The sequence below is a fragment of the Temnothorax curvispinosus genome, unplaced genomic scaffold, assembly GCF_003070985.1.
Source record: "Temnothorax curvispinosus isolate PA1 unplaced genomic scaffold, ASM307098v1 QBEX01006643.1, whole genome shotgun sequence".
Classification (NCBI taxonomy): domain Eukaryota; kingdom Metazoa; phylum Arthropoda; class Insecta; order Hymenoptera; family Formicidae; genus Temnothorax; species Temnothorax curvispinosus.
The window spans coordinates 149,945-165,472 of NW_020216423.1; the positions used below are offsets into that span (position 1 = coordinate 149,945).

Genomic DNA, 15,528 nt, shown 5'->3' on the forward strand with positions numbered 1-15,528 from the left:
GATCCGATTTTCTTCGGGCGACGAGTTGCCCGCTGATCGTTCCCGGTTTCCTGCTGTATGCCGATCTCGCGCGAGAGATCGAAACTAGATCGCATTGCACAAGACGCGCAATCGAGAGGGGAAAAAAAAGATCGCTGCGGGGAACAATTGCATTGTAGCCTCTCGTCGCTCTTGGAACCTACATTTCCCGGACTCCGGATTTCTCAGTCATCGACAATGTTCTTAAATTGTCTTGAAGGTTTCTGTGGGTTATAATTTAAACAATCATTGAATCATTGAGAAGATTTGAACAATGTGAGTAGAATCTTTTTAGATTAAGTAAGAATATAGTTGTCATTTTTATTAAATCAGAACCTTTAAACTTTTCTCATCATTTAATCATTTAACAAAGTTAAGGTTTCCGATTTCGTTTATTATACACCGTTGACCTAAAAGATGAAGATCTTAGGTATTATATTGTTTATTCGTCTTAATTAATACCGGTTATTGTAAATATCATCACATGCCTCAGCGGTCGAATTTAGTTTAGACGCCCTCACGGAATGTAGGGAAGTCCAAGTTCAAATCCTGGAACCTGGCTGAGGTGATATTTTTCACAAAAAATCTTTACAGCGATTTTAAAGAGGAGGCTTATATACATATATTAGCATCAAAGTTACATCGGTTGAAAAAGGCCCAAAACTAATGGTCGAAACGTCGTGACAATTATATTATTATTAATAAAGATAGCCAGTTAGGTCGAGTAAAAAATTCTTATCGGTAATTTTTATTATTGAGCTCAGAATTATTCTTGATTCATTAAATGCAATGTTTGCAAATTTAATTAACCGCGGCATCAACTACTCTTCGGGATATTTTCGAGTGGTATTCCCTGTTACTCTGTTCTCACTATCGTCGTCGTTTGTCAGCAATACGCGTTGCTTTCCTTGCGCGGTTTGCTCATTAACCGATAAACGAACACAACGGCGTCGCCAGAGGATGACCTAGATTTTCCAGAGTTTTCTCGCACGATCGTTTACCTCGGTACATCGGTAATGCGGGATCGTTTGGCGCACAGCTCGAAGAGCAGGACTCTCTCGCATGCTCTATGGCGTGGGAACGCACCGTGGCCGTACACTATATTCGCTCTAGCACAGCTCGCGAGATCGAAACGAGAGGAGAGATTGAAAGAGACAGAGAGAAAGAGGGAAAGAGAGAGCGAGGAGAGGACGGCGCGCGTGTACGAAGCCGAGTGGTATGAGTAACGCTTGCTCGCTTGCTTGCGCAACTTCTTTTCCGCGCTCGCTTATCCTGCAACGGCGCGGCACAACGCACTGTACCAAATTAATACAGTGTGGCAGCGAGCCGCGCTCAGCTAAATGCCAACAACGCGAGCCGCGCGCAACAATTGATCGCAGCCGCCGCGCCGCGCCGCGCGCGCCGCTCTACGCTCCCGGATGTCCGAGCGCCCGGCTGTCATTTCGCCAACCGGTTGCGGAACGTCGGGACTGCGCCATCAATCGTTAATTGCCGTCGTCCAAAAAAAAGGCTCAGACTCCTCGCTTCTAATCGAGAAACATAGAATTTGGCAATTCGTACCATTGTGCATTGGCTATGTTCAGTGGAAAAAGTAGCTCATTGAGAGCTCAATGATTCATTACGATTGCTTTTTACACTTATTGTTAGATCCAGCAAAGAACCAATCATATTAAAGAATCACTGAGCGCTCATTGAGCTGCTTTTTCTGCTGAACACAGTCATTGTTAGCTACCATTCGCACCGTTCAAAAAGCTGAGATTTTAAACAGAGCACTGGGAACATTACGATTTCATTGATACTAAATTCTATACAGAATCTAAATAGCTGAGGTTTCTATTGTTAGATTGGAGAACACGATATCATTGTTTGAAAAGCTGAAGTTTCAAAAAGAACGATAGAATTGTACTAACATTCGATTAAAATTGCAAATTGGAGAACATTATGATTGATATTATCAATACTACTAACCGCATACAAAAATTTTAAATTGAAGACTGATATTATTTAAATTATTATTTAAAGTTATTGTTTTAAAAAGTTATTTAAAAAGCGGATTTTTAATAAAAAAAGATTGGATAATGTTGCATTACGATATCACTGATATCGCACAACATTATTATGTTCTTTGTCAGATTCTTCTATAAGAACGAATACTAAATTAAATTTTCTCTTAGTCTCTTCTCTAATTTTGATTTGTTTGCGTGCGTGAATTTATGACGATGGTGTGTAACTAATTTTTTTAGCATAAAATATTTATATTAAAAGCCACGCCTCTCTCTTTACATTAACCTTTTATTGCCCTAGTTCAGCAAACAATAAATGTTAATGCTCTCGTTTGTATGTACGTGTATCATTGTATTAGTGCGGTGTTGTTTTTTCACATCAACAAGCAAATCATACTACGGATTGGAATTGAGACTGAATTGAAATTTAATCAATTATAATATAAAAAACAAATCTCAAATTTCATGAACTTTGCTTTGATATGAACGTTTGCCTCATACGAGGGTAATAGAGGGTTAAAAACTAGCAAAGTAGTTCAAATCACATATTAGAACCGTGTTAAAAATGTATGTAATACATTGCTTTTATATTGCTTGCTTCGTATCTTGCTTATATGTGGATCGGGTACCAAGAGAGGGAGAGAGATAGCATATCGGATTTTGATTGTTTGCGCAAGCGTGACACAACTACAACATAACCTACAAGTGACCTCTGAGTTGATAGAAATTGCCGATGCAATGCATCTCGTCCGATATTTGTGAGATCGAAAGAGCTATCGTCTGTACTGTAATGTTTTCGCCAGTTTTCGTCCTAGGCTAGCAATATAGGAGTATTACATATATAGTTTTTACATATACTTATTATTACTTATATGGTTAAAACCGTTTCTTTCTTTTAGGTAGTCTGTGGAACTCGAGAATGCGGTGGCGAATGGGGCGGAATAGAGGGCGCTGCGTTTGATGAGGATACCGATTTTAAATCGACGGCATCGTCCAGCAAATTTCAACAAATTATTGACATCAACTAGAACGGGTACCAACGACAACGAGGACAACGAGCGCCGCTACATCATTTCCATGGACCTGACGGAGGCTTTCGCGCCAGGAGGTGGCGGCGAGGATCTGCCGAAGACAGACTTCTTCGATTTCGTAGTGTCGCCGCCGCCCCATTGCGCATCGGCCGATGGCGTCGTCTCCGATGAGGAGAGTTTCCTGCATCGCGGTGCCGGTGGCTGTCGCACTATGGGCGGTTATCTTCAGAGCCACGATGACCACGAGGGCTCGCACGGCAGTTCGCCCTTTATCAAAGAGACTAACAATAATACGCTGACGGCACTACCGCCCGTCTCAACCATTACCGGTTCATTGGGCCATCACCATCAACATCATCACGTGCATCATCAGGTGCGTTCGCAACATGGAAACGTTCAAACTGGCGAGACCACTGCCATGGACCAATCCGAGTGCGACTATTGGGGCCAGGAGGACGAGAGTAAGGAACAAACATGCAATATCCTTTTGGAGGATCTCAATAAATACTGTTGGTCCACAAACGCGCACACCAACGATAGCGTCATTCACCCAACCGGCGGTCCCAACGATCATCATCAGGCCGTTGGTTCAGGCCGCGCGGGTTGCACCGCCAACGACCGACAGAACACTGATGGTGCCATCTATACTCTGACGGTGCTGAACAACGAGGCAAACTCGATGGACGCGTTGGATTGTTGCAAAAGTCCAGCGCCTGCGTCCGGCGACTCTTGGTCTCTGCGACCCAATCTCGACCTAGACGCCATTCTGAGCATGGAGCCGTCCTCCGGTGAACAAGATCACGAACAAGCTAGCGGCGAGGTGCCTAGGAGTGTCAACGAAAGGTTTCATGGATCGGATGGCCGTGGTTTTACTGTGCCCTCGTCGCAATACGCTACCGACGATAGCGGATTCGTTGAAAGCAAAGAGTTGTGCGCGCGAGTGTCCTCGGCTAACTGTTCCGGCGACAACAATAACGACTGGAAACTGTCGGATCAGAATTTGCAAGAGGTAGCAGCCGCAGCAGCGGCTGCGGTCGCCGTTGGTGCCGGAGATTCCGCCGAAAGTCTTCTGAGAAGTGCTCTTCAGGGCAAACTATACACCGGACCAGCCCAGTCGGTTTCCTCGTCTTCGCCGTCCTCACAGACGTCCACCATCTCGATGCCGGTTTCGGGAACTGCGGGTCTATTGGTGTCCGATCAACAACAACAGCAGCAGCAGCAACAGCAGCAGCAACAGGAGGACTCCATGCAGGCTTGCACCGATGAGGATTTGCTGCTCTCGCAGTTGGACCAGACGACCTATCGACCGGGCGATTACGAGAAGCTTAAAAGCATCGCGAATGAAGTGGTGGAATCGTACTGCAGCCTCGAGCCGGTTTGTAACGTGTCGGCGACTACTACAGTGATGTATACATTAGATCCAGCAAGTGGGAGTCTAGGTACTATCACGTTACCGGCCGATCTGGGCCAGGTGAGCACTGTGACAGTAGTTACGGCTGCTCAGCAGGATGTTCTGCAACAACAATCAGCTCAACGAACCGACGTGGATCAGCAACAACAGCAACAACAGTCGGGTCAGCTGCAGCTGACTTCCGGCCGAGTAGGCGTCACTTCTAAGCCGCCGAAAAAGTACGTCAGACGCGCCAATCGCAACAGCAACAATGCCAATGGTGCCAGTAACGGCAGCGCCGGTACGGAGGCTAGCAACGCGAGTCAGCAACAAACCAGCGGTTCCGGTGGCTCGCCCGGTAGCGTTCAACGCAAGGAACGCTCTCTGCATTACTGCAGTATCTGCAGCAAGGGCTTCAAAGACAAGTACAGCGTGAATGTGCACATCCGGACGCACACCGGCGAGAAACCGTTTGCCTGCTCGCTCTGCGGCAAGAGCTTCCGGCAGAAGGCCCATCTAGCCAAGCACTATCAGACCCACGTGACTCAGAAGCCTGCGAGTATCCAGCAGACCGCTTCCGGGAGCGGCGGAAACAACGGAAACACCAGTCCGACGGCGGAGGCTAACGCGACCTCCGCGTCCCCCGTCATCGCCAGCAGGTCCCAGGTCGCTGTAGACCCGACGGGAACTGCCTGCAGTCCCCCCAGTTAGTTCGCAGAACACAGACGCGGCCACAACGTCAGGCGCAGATACACGTCGTCCACGATTTCTTTTTTATTCTTCTGGGAAAAGATGGCGGCCGAACCTGGTCTCCGCTTTCTTCTTATTCTCCATTTTTTTATATGAATATGATTTTCTTTCCATGATGGAAAGGCGAGCGAGCTTGCGAGAAAGAGCGAACCATGACGAACGCATTAGATAGCCGTATCGTGTACAGGGTGTCTAGAAACAAACTCATGTACTCTTGCAAAGTTAATTTCTTGAGAAATTATTTTATACAGTTCGAAATACATCTAACTTAAGTCACTCAAGTCGGACTTCAATTATATTTAATTAGTAATAACCTGATTAAATTATTTATTTGCTTAAATTGGTGTTTAGATTGACGTAATTGAGTGTATTTAATTATTACAACCTAATTTACCGAATTTTTCGAGTTGTTTTAATTAAATTTCAAACAGTTACTTAAATTAGTTTTAAAATTAATTTATCCCTTAATTGATCCCTAAATCAGGTTGAATTTGAATTGTTACGTTGCAAAAAATAATTTGTGATTTATACGAAATATTCTGTGGAAATATTCTGTGACATCCTGTATGTTAACGAGAAGCGCGCCGATTGAATTTTACATGGCGAATCTACGCGACCGAAGAGTTGTTAATTAAAAAGTTAATTAAGAACATCGAACTTTGCGAGATTATCTATCCTAACGGTGGCAATTCTGTCGCCGGGTTTTTGTATTAATTATTAATTAATTATGGACGGCTAAGAGGAGCTAATCACTCCCCTTATACTAACATGACATCCGTGAAATTGTTGTTCCTACGATCATTCAATTACCATTAATGACAATAATGACAGATACAATGACAACAGCGACGACAACGATGAGGACAGAACGACTAATGTTTATAGGCTAATTGACGATTTATTATATTTAATAGCCACGAGATATTAACGTTAAAGATGTTAAAATAAATTTTTTATATACCTATGTATAATTATGTACATGATGTTCCAAAACTACCGGATCTTCTTAAAACTTTTTCGACAACGGAAGAAGAACTTTTCTTTAATAAAAATGTTGGAAAAAAATCATTATTTATCATACCAATTCTTAATATTGCATGCTTTTATAATTTACCTGCAAATTAAAATTTTATGATAAAAAAAATTCACTTAAAATTAACTAACAAGATTAAAAAATTGCAGATGCTTCAACATTTTTGTTAAAGAAAGATCAATTCCAAATCGGCCGAAGGATTAACGAAAAAAACATCTCGTAGTTTTGAAACGCCCCGTGTACACAGAGAGTAGATTTAGGCAGTAACTTAGAATGATAAGTGCAGAGTATCGAAAGGAAGACCTTTTAATAAGTAATTAGTAGCATGAGCTGTGATTTAGGTACATACTCAACGAGCGGTTTAGAGCGAAGCGAACTTAACAAGATGCGTAAGTGCTGGTTTCTCATTGGTACTCCTTTTTTTTTAACTTTCTTCTCTCGCGAAAGCGCAGCTGAAAAAGGGACCAACCGTGAGACAACGATTATTTTCGGTCATTTTGAACGTTTTCTATCGAACGTTTGCTACGAATGCCGCAGTATCGCCGTAATCGTTTGCCGTAAGAATCGCGTTTGCTCCTTTAGTCCTTTCTTGCCTAATTTATTCGCGAAATAAATAAAATCCTCCACAAAAGCATTTTTACCTTAAATTTAATGTTATAATAATATTACGTGTGTGATAATATGATATTATAATATTGTTGATGTATATATATTACAATTATATATACACTATTTTATTGATATTGTAATATTAATATTATACGAATACTTTGTTGTTCAGGCGGGTGCCCTACTTACCATAAGTCTGAATAATAACGCTAGAATTCATCGTTTTATTAAGTAAGTCTTTTTACCAGACATCAATTTTATTCCGTCTTTTTATTTCCTTTGAGATTTTCAAGATGAATACAAATAGTTTTTCCAGAGTTTCGATAGTGTTCACTAACTCTTCAAAGTCAAACTTTTTTGTGGAAAAATATGTCGTACAATACAACTTCAATTTTAAAATACAATACAATGATAAAACTTCTGAATAATGATTATATATACTTACTAATAAAATTATTAAATATGAAGATTTAGAGTAAAAATTACTGTTGATTCACATCAATGAAACTGACGATTAAATTAGTTTAGTATAATTAAATATTAACAAAACAAAGATAATCATTAACAAAGCAATTTATGCGCTCCGTAAAAATTAATAGTCTGAATCATTGAAAGTTTTTGAAAAAAAATCGTCCGTGAAGAGTTATGTCCGTAAATGCTAAAACTGCTCTTTAATGATAGCCAATACACATCATGATATTCACTGCCGTCGTTATCAGCGTTAAACTTGGGTCTTCGATAAAAAAGAAATAAATAATCAGTGAAGTAATTAAGGTTAATTAACTGGGGGCCACTGACCCTAATAACGCAATTGACGCGATTCTTTCGGCTACGATCGTAAAAACTGCGATAGCATATTAATCACAATACAATATACTCATTTCGGCGAGTGCGACGCCCGAGAGACGTGCGAGCAAGCAATCCTTGCGAGCACCCTGTAGACGCGTGCTATATTTTCCGGGGGCCCGCGACCCCGTAGCAACGTCATGGAAGTCAATTAGAGTTTCCGAAGGACCGCCTCGGGCGCGAGGCCATATCGCGAGAGGTTCGCCTGAATAATTACACGTTGCGTCGATATTGCATTACGTGCGTGCTCATCGCGTATGCGCATGCACGCGACCTCTCGTCGTGGCCGTGGTCACATCGTATCGGCAAGTGGCGATAAATTCACCTCACTTATAATATGGCGATAATTTTTATTCGCCGCTCCGTCGACGATTCGTTATCGGGATAATTAAATTACACGGCCGCTGCGTAAAAGTGAGGCGGTTCACGAGAGGCGGATTAAAAGACGCGACGCATTCGAGTCTTATCAACGACCTGATTTCAATTTCAGATTTTCTAAAATTATCTTTCTCTGGAGAGAGTCACGTTATATAAAAATAATGCATGCCCGTTTTCGTTCAATTAAAAATATCGCGGAATTTCGTGAGCGATTTATTCAAGTTTATGTGTTGTGAGACTCGCTTGGACAAAAATTTGAAGCATTTGAAGAATATCGAGGGAAAAATCCATGGTATTCGCTAAAAAGAATTGAAAAGTCTCGCGTGACTTCGCAGTTACGGTCGCCTCCCTCGCCGATCACCGCCGATTCGTCCAATTTGCGTAATTAGTCACGTATGCACAACATAATCGAGACTATTCTTTCGCTTTATTGACACTGATACTCAATCGACGACGCAAGCGGCGAATTAGAAAGCACATCGTCAGGTATTGTGATCGATTAATATCATTTGTTAACAAATAGTGTACCAATGTTGCAATTTTTTAGGCATGGACCACAATTATACGACGATATGCAGTAAAATAGGAAAAAATGATATTATATTATACAATTAGAGTCTATTCATCAAAAGGAGAAGGGAGGAAAAACTCTGAAGGATTAACAGACGTTTATCACTTTAATTAAATCAGACAATCAACAGACCAACGTAATTACAACTAGACATCTAATTTCGATTATTTTACCGTGTCGAGAGAGATCGTATCTTGTCCTCATGCGTGTTTTACTATTCTAATTGAAAGCAGGAAAGATTTCGAAAGGAGAAGATAAAGACTTGTAAAGTTTTTTTTCCGGAAATTAATAAATAAATTATAAATTGTAAAATTTTATCTTTAAAGTCAGAAACTCTGCGATTCCATTCTATATTATTTTTAACTGCTGTTTATATAAAATATATTTAAAAGCTAGAAGTAAAAGTTTCTTCATCTCTATATACTACATGATATTTGAAATTACAAAATTTGGAAGCTATATATTGTTTCCTTCGGAACCAAATGACGGACACTCTAGAATTCGTTTATATTATTTTTAATTCCTGGACAAATTAAATTTCTTCCTGGACTTCGAAGTAAATAACTTAATTAAAGAACCAAGTAAACTAGGTCGCACACTGGAAGTGTATAGAAAAGGGGGCCTGGCTCGCTCGGTTTGTAGGGCATCTCGATATAAGGGCGTTATTACGGCAGCGCCTCATTACATCTAGAGTACTTAAAGATCGCAATAATGAGAATGACCTTATAAGGGATGTTTAAAGTCACCGCCGCGGCCGTCGCAGCATCACCGCTGCGGCTTTCACCAATCTCGTCGAATTAGATTGCGGCCCGCCCTAATCCCGCTTCTAATCAACCGCGCGTGGCGAATTGACCGCATGATCGATCCCTCAATCGCGAAAGGAAAGCGGCATCGTTGCGATGACTTACAAGCGCGACGTCTTTGAGGGTTAATGAGCCTGAAGGACCTCAAAATGAGATCCTTCTTCGGCTCTCAGGAATTTTATATTCGTGAATCTCTGAAATTGCTAATTTACAGACCGATATAAATATAAAATAATTCTTACCTATTTCTTCCATCTTTTTTAATTTTATCATTTTTACGCTCTTATCATTATTTACATATAATTTAAACATTTTATTTTTAATTTAAAAAATGTTTAAATTATGTTTAATAATTTTTTCATTGTTGAAATTTGATGACATAGTAAGTTTTACTTACAATTAGTCTAGGCGACTGTTTAAGAGTTGTGCACACAAGCCTGTTAACCTTCTGAAGGTAAGACGGAGGTGTGGCACACCCCGTCTTACAACAATGATCTCCATAGATGGAAGATTGCGCGAAAAGAGCAACGCAAAGGTTGATATGAACGAATCGCGAAATGCAGAAGAAAACAAGTTATCGTTAGAAAAAAATCACGAATAATCGTAGGTAGTAATCTTACCACTTTTTAAATTTGTTAGAGAATTTTACAGAGATTACAATAATTCAAAATTATATCTAAATGTGACAAAAAATTTAGCTTTTCTCTCGGCTTTTCTATTCCGCGAAAAGAAATTTTTTTCCAGAAAAGTAAACAATGATCTAAAATTATTCCCAATCATTTTTTCTTTTATCACTACTTAATATATGTTTTTCCTCTCTTACATGAACGATTTTTAAAAATCGTTAAAGAATTTTACCATGAAATTGACAATAATTTGAAATTATTTAAGGCTCCTGCTGGCTCGCGAGCCAAGTCTGCGTTTCGCACAGACAGCGTCACACTTGACAAAACTGTAAACTATAAGGCGTGAAAAATGACACGTCAAAGCAAAATTATCCTTGCGATTTACAGCATTATTTTTCATTTTAGTGCAGTGTTTTTACATTTAAAATTATTGTGATAGTGTTAAAATACATCGAAGATATCCACTTTATTGTGATTTAATATGTGCAAGCAAATACTTATTTCAATTTGGCAGCTGTCAAACGGCTTGTTTTCGTTCTTGATTAAGCAACATTCACTTCGACAAATGTGGATTACTCATATAAAAGGAGATGTTTCGGTGTATTTTACAAATCTATTTTATCGTTTACAGATAGTATTTTATTAAAAAGCATTTTTATTTTAGTGGAAATCGCAAGAAATTTCACTATCTCACTATTTTCACTATTTCATGATATATTTTCATGATTTTCTCGCTTCTGACGTCATCAATCCAAGATGGCTGCAGTGAGTGAACATGAACCTTAAAGACAAAAGATCTATTTCATAAAAAAAATGTTTATTTTATATAGCCTGTTTATTTTAAGCGCAATATTATTTATTTCCTGACAATGTGTCGAAATAGCCGCTTCGTCGTTCGCATCACGTAAGACGTAAGAGAATACTCATCGAAGTCTATATGGATTCTCGGTTCCTCAGTACTCGAGAATCCACGAGATCGTCGAGATCTTTCCCTATGTTCGAGAAACGTTCTTAAATTTAACGTTACTTTCTTCTCAGTCTATATACTTTGCCTAGCATGTACGTACGAAAAGCTATAATTCTAGAAATAACGTGGCGGCTGCACAGCACGTTAAAGACGTTCTCTGGTCCTTCTAGAGAAAATCGATTTTCTTAGGATTTTCTTGAAACCGTGAATATACGTTAATTTAGGTGTGCTTTATGCGTGGTATAAATTTCAGTACCTCTTCCGGGATAAAAAATCAAGATACTGAGCCTCAAAGTTTTAACTTTTACTAATGAAAAGGTTTTCCAGGTCAAACGGTAAGAGATACGAGGTTGGCCAAAAGGACCAAAGTTGCTCCTCTCGTCGAGTTCTATAAGAAAAAAATCCAAAACTAAAAAAAATTAAATTTAAAATTTTTTTTTTGAAACTTTGAGGCTCAGTATCTTTATTTTTTATCCCGGAAGAGGTACTGAAATTTATACCACGCATAAAGCACACCTAAATTAACGTATATTCACAGTTTCAAGAAAATCCTAAGAAAATCAATTTTCTCTAGTATAAGGACCGGAGAACGTCCTTAAGGATATGAATCCAAATCCCGAGGTTACCATGGTAACGAGAATGTAAATGAAAGCATCCTTTAATTCTTTCCCATTTTTTTATAATGAGATACAATAATACTCAAAGCGGTCGAAGGCCGCGCGACGAAAAAATACGTAGATTAATTTCCGATGCAGAAAGGTCAACGCGTGCGTTTAGCTAAAATGTGGCTGTTTTGATCTTCGTCTCGATCATCGAATCAAAATTAGAGCCGAAGACTTCCATTTATATAGCTATAAATGCGCGCGAAAATGCAAACCTTTACCCGAAGAAGTTAATGAGATATAATAATATATTATATATATTATATATAGGGTGACCACATATAATAACGAAAAATATTTTAATGGCAATTTTTTTTTAATTAAAATATATTTCTTTCCTGCAATAATTTAATCTCTAATTTTAATTAAAATATTTTGAATTTAAATAAAATAAAAATTATAATATAGAACTATTTAATTCTTAATTATTCTAAAAATTTTGGTAAAAAATATTAATAAATAAGATGCTCCATTAATCTTAAACTTTAATTCGTTAAAATCGCACGTGATTCTGAAGAAATCTGTTTTAAATTCGGAAAATCTGTCATTAAAATAGTTTTCGGTAATGCGGAGACACCCTGTATGCGCGTCGGCCTACCCAGTACAAAAACAGATCGTTATGATATTTTATTATACCACGGATTATTGTGTTATGTGAATAATTACATTTTATGTTGTTAACAAAATCGTAATATATGTATAAATATACATGTTTCTCTCTTCATATGTAAAGATACACAAATCCTCAGTCCTATATTACTCGTGCCCAAGCGTGGTGACTTCTCTTCATATACATGTGTTGCGCACGTGGATTATACACATTGTATATGGGACCTACAGTTTAACGCCGATTCCGAACGGCTATATTTTTTAGAGAATTTCTCTCTTGGCAAGACAATACTCTCGGTGATTTGCCATTGCCTTCCGAGAGGAGAACGAGCAAATATAATTTTTCTAGCTCTACCGGGAATCGAACCCGGGACTTTTAGCTCAATAGACCAGTGCGCTGTCTATTAGGCCACGATCTCGTTCTCGATACACAAAATATATATATATATATATATATATATATATATATATATATATATATATGTATATGTATAATTTATACATTAGCAACGTATCCACGTGCGTTATGTCGATATCTTTTTCACAGTTGTATCGCTCTTTCCTTCCTTAATTCTTTAAAGACCGACACATACATAAGGCTCGTTTTCAAACTTTATGTAAGACCCGTTGTGTTTTATAGTTTAGTAATAACACGATTGTTCAAGTTTCTCTCCTAATTTCAGCGATCGTTGAGTGATCTACGAGACGATCTACGATTTTTATATCAATAGTAAATTGCTGAGTGCAATATGTGTATAGTGAACAAAATTTTCGTCTATAGACTCGACGAGAATATTTAATTAATATAGATATTAGAGAGAATGACATTTAATAAAACTCCCGTCGAACGAATAAAAAGTGGCGTCGATAATTACGGGACACTGTGTATAATCGCGTGGAATTGCAGGCGATTCGAGAAGCAAGGATTGTTCGTTTGTCTAACTTATGAATTAATTATAAATTAATTAATATCGACTCGATTTTGGTATGTAATCGCTCTCTATTCTTGTTAGTTTATCTTTTAACATCTTAGAGAAATGGCGAGAAAATTCTCAAGCATCCTATAAAAGGAAAAAAAACACCCTATATCATCCTAGTTCGGCAGAATACTCTTCGCTATTGCTCACGAATGTACAATGATTGAAAAAGTTTTGAATGGCGGACCAGCCGGCATAGCAATTTAGAGATTTAGACGCGAAGACGAAAAAATGTACCTATTATTTTTGTACTTAGTTTTAATAAAGGTTTATATGCTTTTTTATAAAAAAAAAAAAAAAAGGAAGATATATACACATGAGACGCCTGATATTTAATCGATTGTATTCGAAATACCTTTGACTATTATACTGAATAATCAAGACAATTAAAGATATCAATACTTTTTGAGCACTTTGTGCTTTATTTGAATTTTCGTCCATAAATACATATTTGATTAAATTTTTGGAGCAATTTCGAACATTTTTTTATTACAGAATCCTTGTAGTTTTATGTCGAATATAAATTTTTGGGAAGAAACGACTGGATTAATTAAATAAATTGAACAAACAATTGCCAAATGTGATACATATTAATTTTTATTCAAAAAATTTCCAATTCAAAGAAATTCCATCAGATATTTTCGAATGTCAGACCGGATATTTTTGGAATACTTTACACAATCTTTACATTTTTACTATATATATTATCAACTGATAATACTGATAATATATAGTCAATAGAGAATGAACGAAATTGGCTACTATAAATTGGGAGTGCAATTTCACCATTATGCTCCTCGAGCAATAAACGGTTATATCAGTAATTAGCATAATAGCAATCAAGTTCACTCACCGAGCTGCATCAACACCGTACCATCAAGATTTTCTGGATCGGTTCGTATACTCTCCCTGGGATTGTCCATTTCCTCTCCGAAGATCTCGGAACTGTAACAGCTTGGAGAAACGGATATACATACTCGCGGCGTGCATGCTAATTGATAAAATAACCCGATTTTGTACTCACGATTTTTACTCGCTCTTATTTGAGTCTTCTTCAACATCCGTGAAATAGAGGAAACACGATGGCTGCGTTCAGCCGAACCTCTGCTTAGCCAAGCGAAAGGTAGCAATTAAGTGTAATTGGTTGGATCCAAAGGTAAGAACCAATCACATTCAGTTGCTACCTTTCGCTTCGCTAAGCAGAGGTTCGGCTGAACGCAGCCGATGACCGCAGGTCGCGCGTAATGGCCGACCAGTGGCGTCACTTGACGGCGGGAGATTCAAACGCGATCAACAATATTCGAGTGATTTTAATGTAAAAATCCAATATCTTAATAAGATAATCAGAGATAATCGAAATAATAAATTGTCATAAAATGCGCACCCAGCGCAGCTAATTATGGAACGATTTTAACCTGCATGTGCATATATATATATATATATATATATATATATATATATATATATATATATATATATATACCTAGTACGCCATTTGGTCGTACTTTCGTTGCACTTCACCAGGAAGATGAGCTCGAAACGCGCGGAGAGATTTTGATCGACCTCAGAGAAAAGAGAACTCGACGCCAAAATTCACGACATCGGGTGCATTCGGGGAGACGCTATTAACGCTATAAACGCAAACGCTATGAACTTCGTTCGAAGAGCCAATAGCGCGACAGCGATAGCAAGCTGCCCGAACGCAGCTTAAGCGCCAATAGTATTTCGTGCCTTACCTCGAAAATAATAGCGAAAATAGCGCGAGTGATGACGTCACGCTGCCTTTACAGTGACGTCATCATCGTATATCACAGCGCCACAAAGCGTCTCCTCGAACAGTTTTGGACGATAATTGTGCTAATAGCGTGCTCCCCGAATGCACCCATCGGCGCACCGCTACGGTAATATTTGACCAATCACAAAATTTGACGCTTTACGAGAGGCACGCTTCTCGCGCGCGAAATATCGAAACAGCCAACCAATCGCAGCGCGATTATTTTATCTAGAAATAAAGTTTGAAATTATGTACATTCTACCGGCAGGAATGCCTGGACATAATACATATACATATACATATACATATACATATATATCATATACATATCAAAATGTCCAATCAATGCCAGAAATATGATCGAAATAATAAATTAATCGTAATTACTTGCAAATCGAAGTATACAATTGTGTAATAAAACTGAAATTCAAAACTTTTAATCGTCATTTTCCGGAAAAAATGTTTCGTACATAATTATATA

General features: G+C 38.5%; 1 protein-coding gene across 1 annotated transcript in view; it reads left to right on the forward strand.

Annotated features, from left to right (window-relative positions):
* Nucleotides 1–5,536, forward strand: part of LOC112456071 — a 53,771-nt gene extending 48,235 nt beyond the window's left edge. Inside the window, exon 2 of the mRNA XM_025018369.1 lies at nucleotides 2,921–5,536. Coding sequence (XP_024874137.1) covers nucleotides 2,982–5,153 — 2,172 coding nt within the window. The 5' untranslated portion in view covers nucleotides 2,921–2,981 and the 3' untranslated portion in view covers nucleotides 5,154–5,536. The remainder of the gene's footprint in view (nucleotides 1–2,920) is intronic.
* The last annotated feature ends 9,992 nt before the right edge of the window (nucleotides 5,537–15,528 follow it).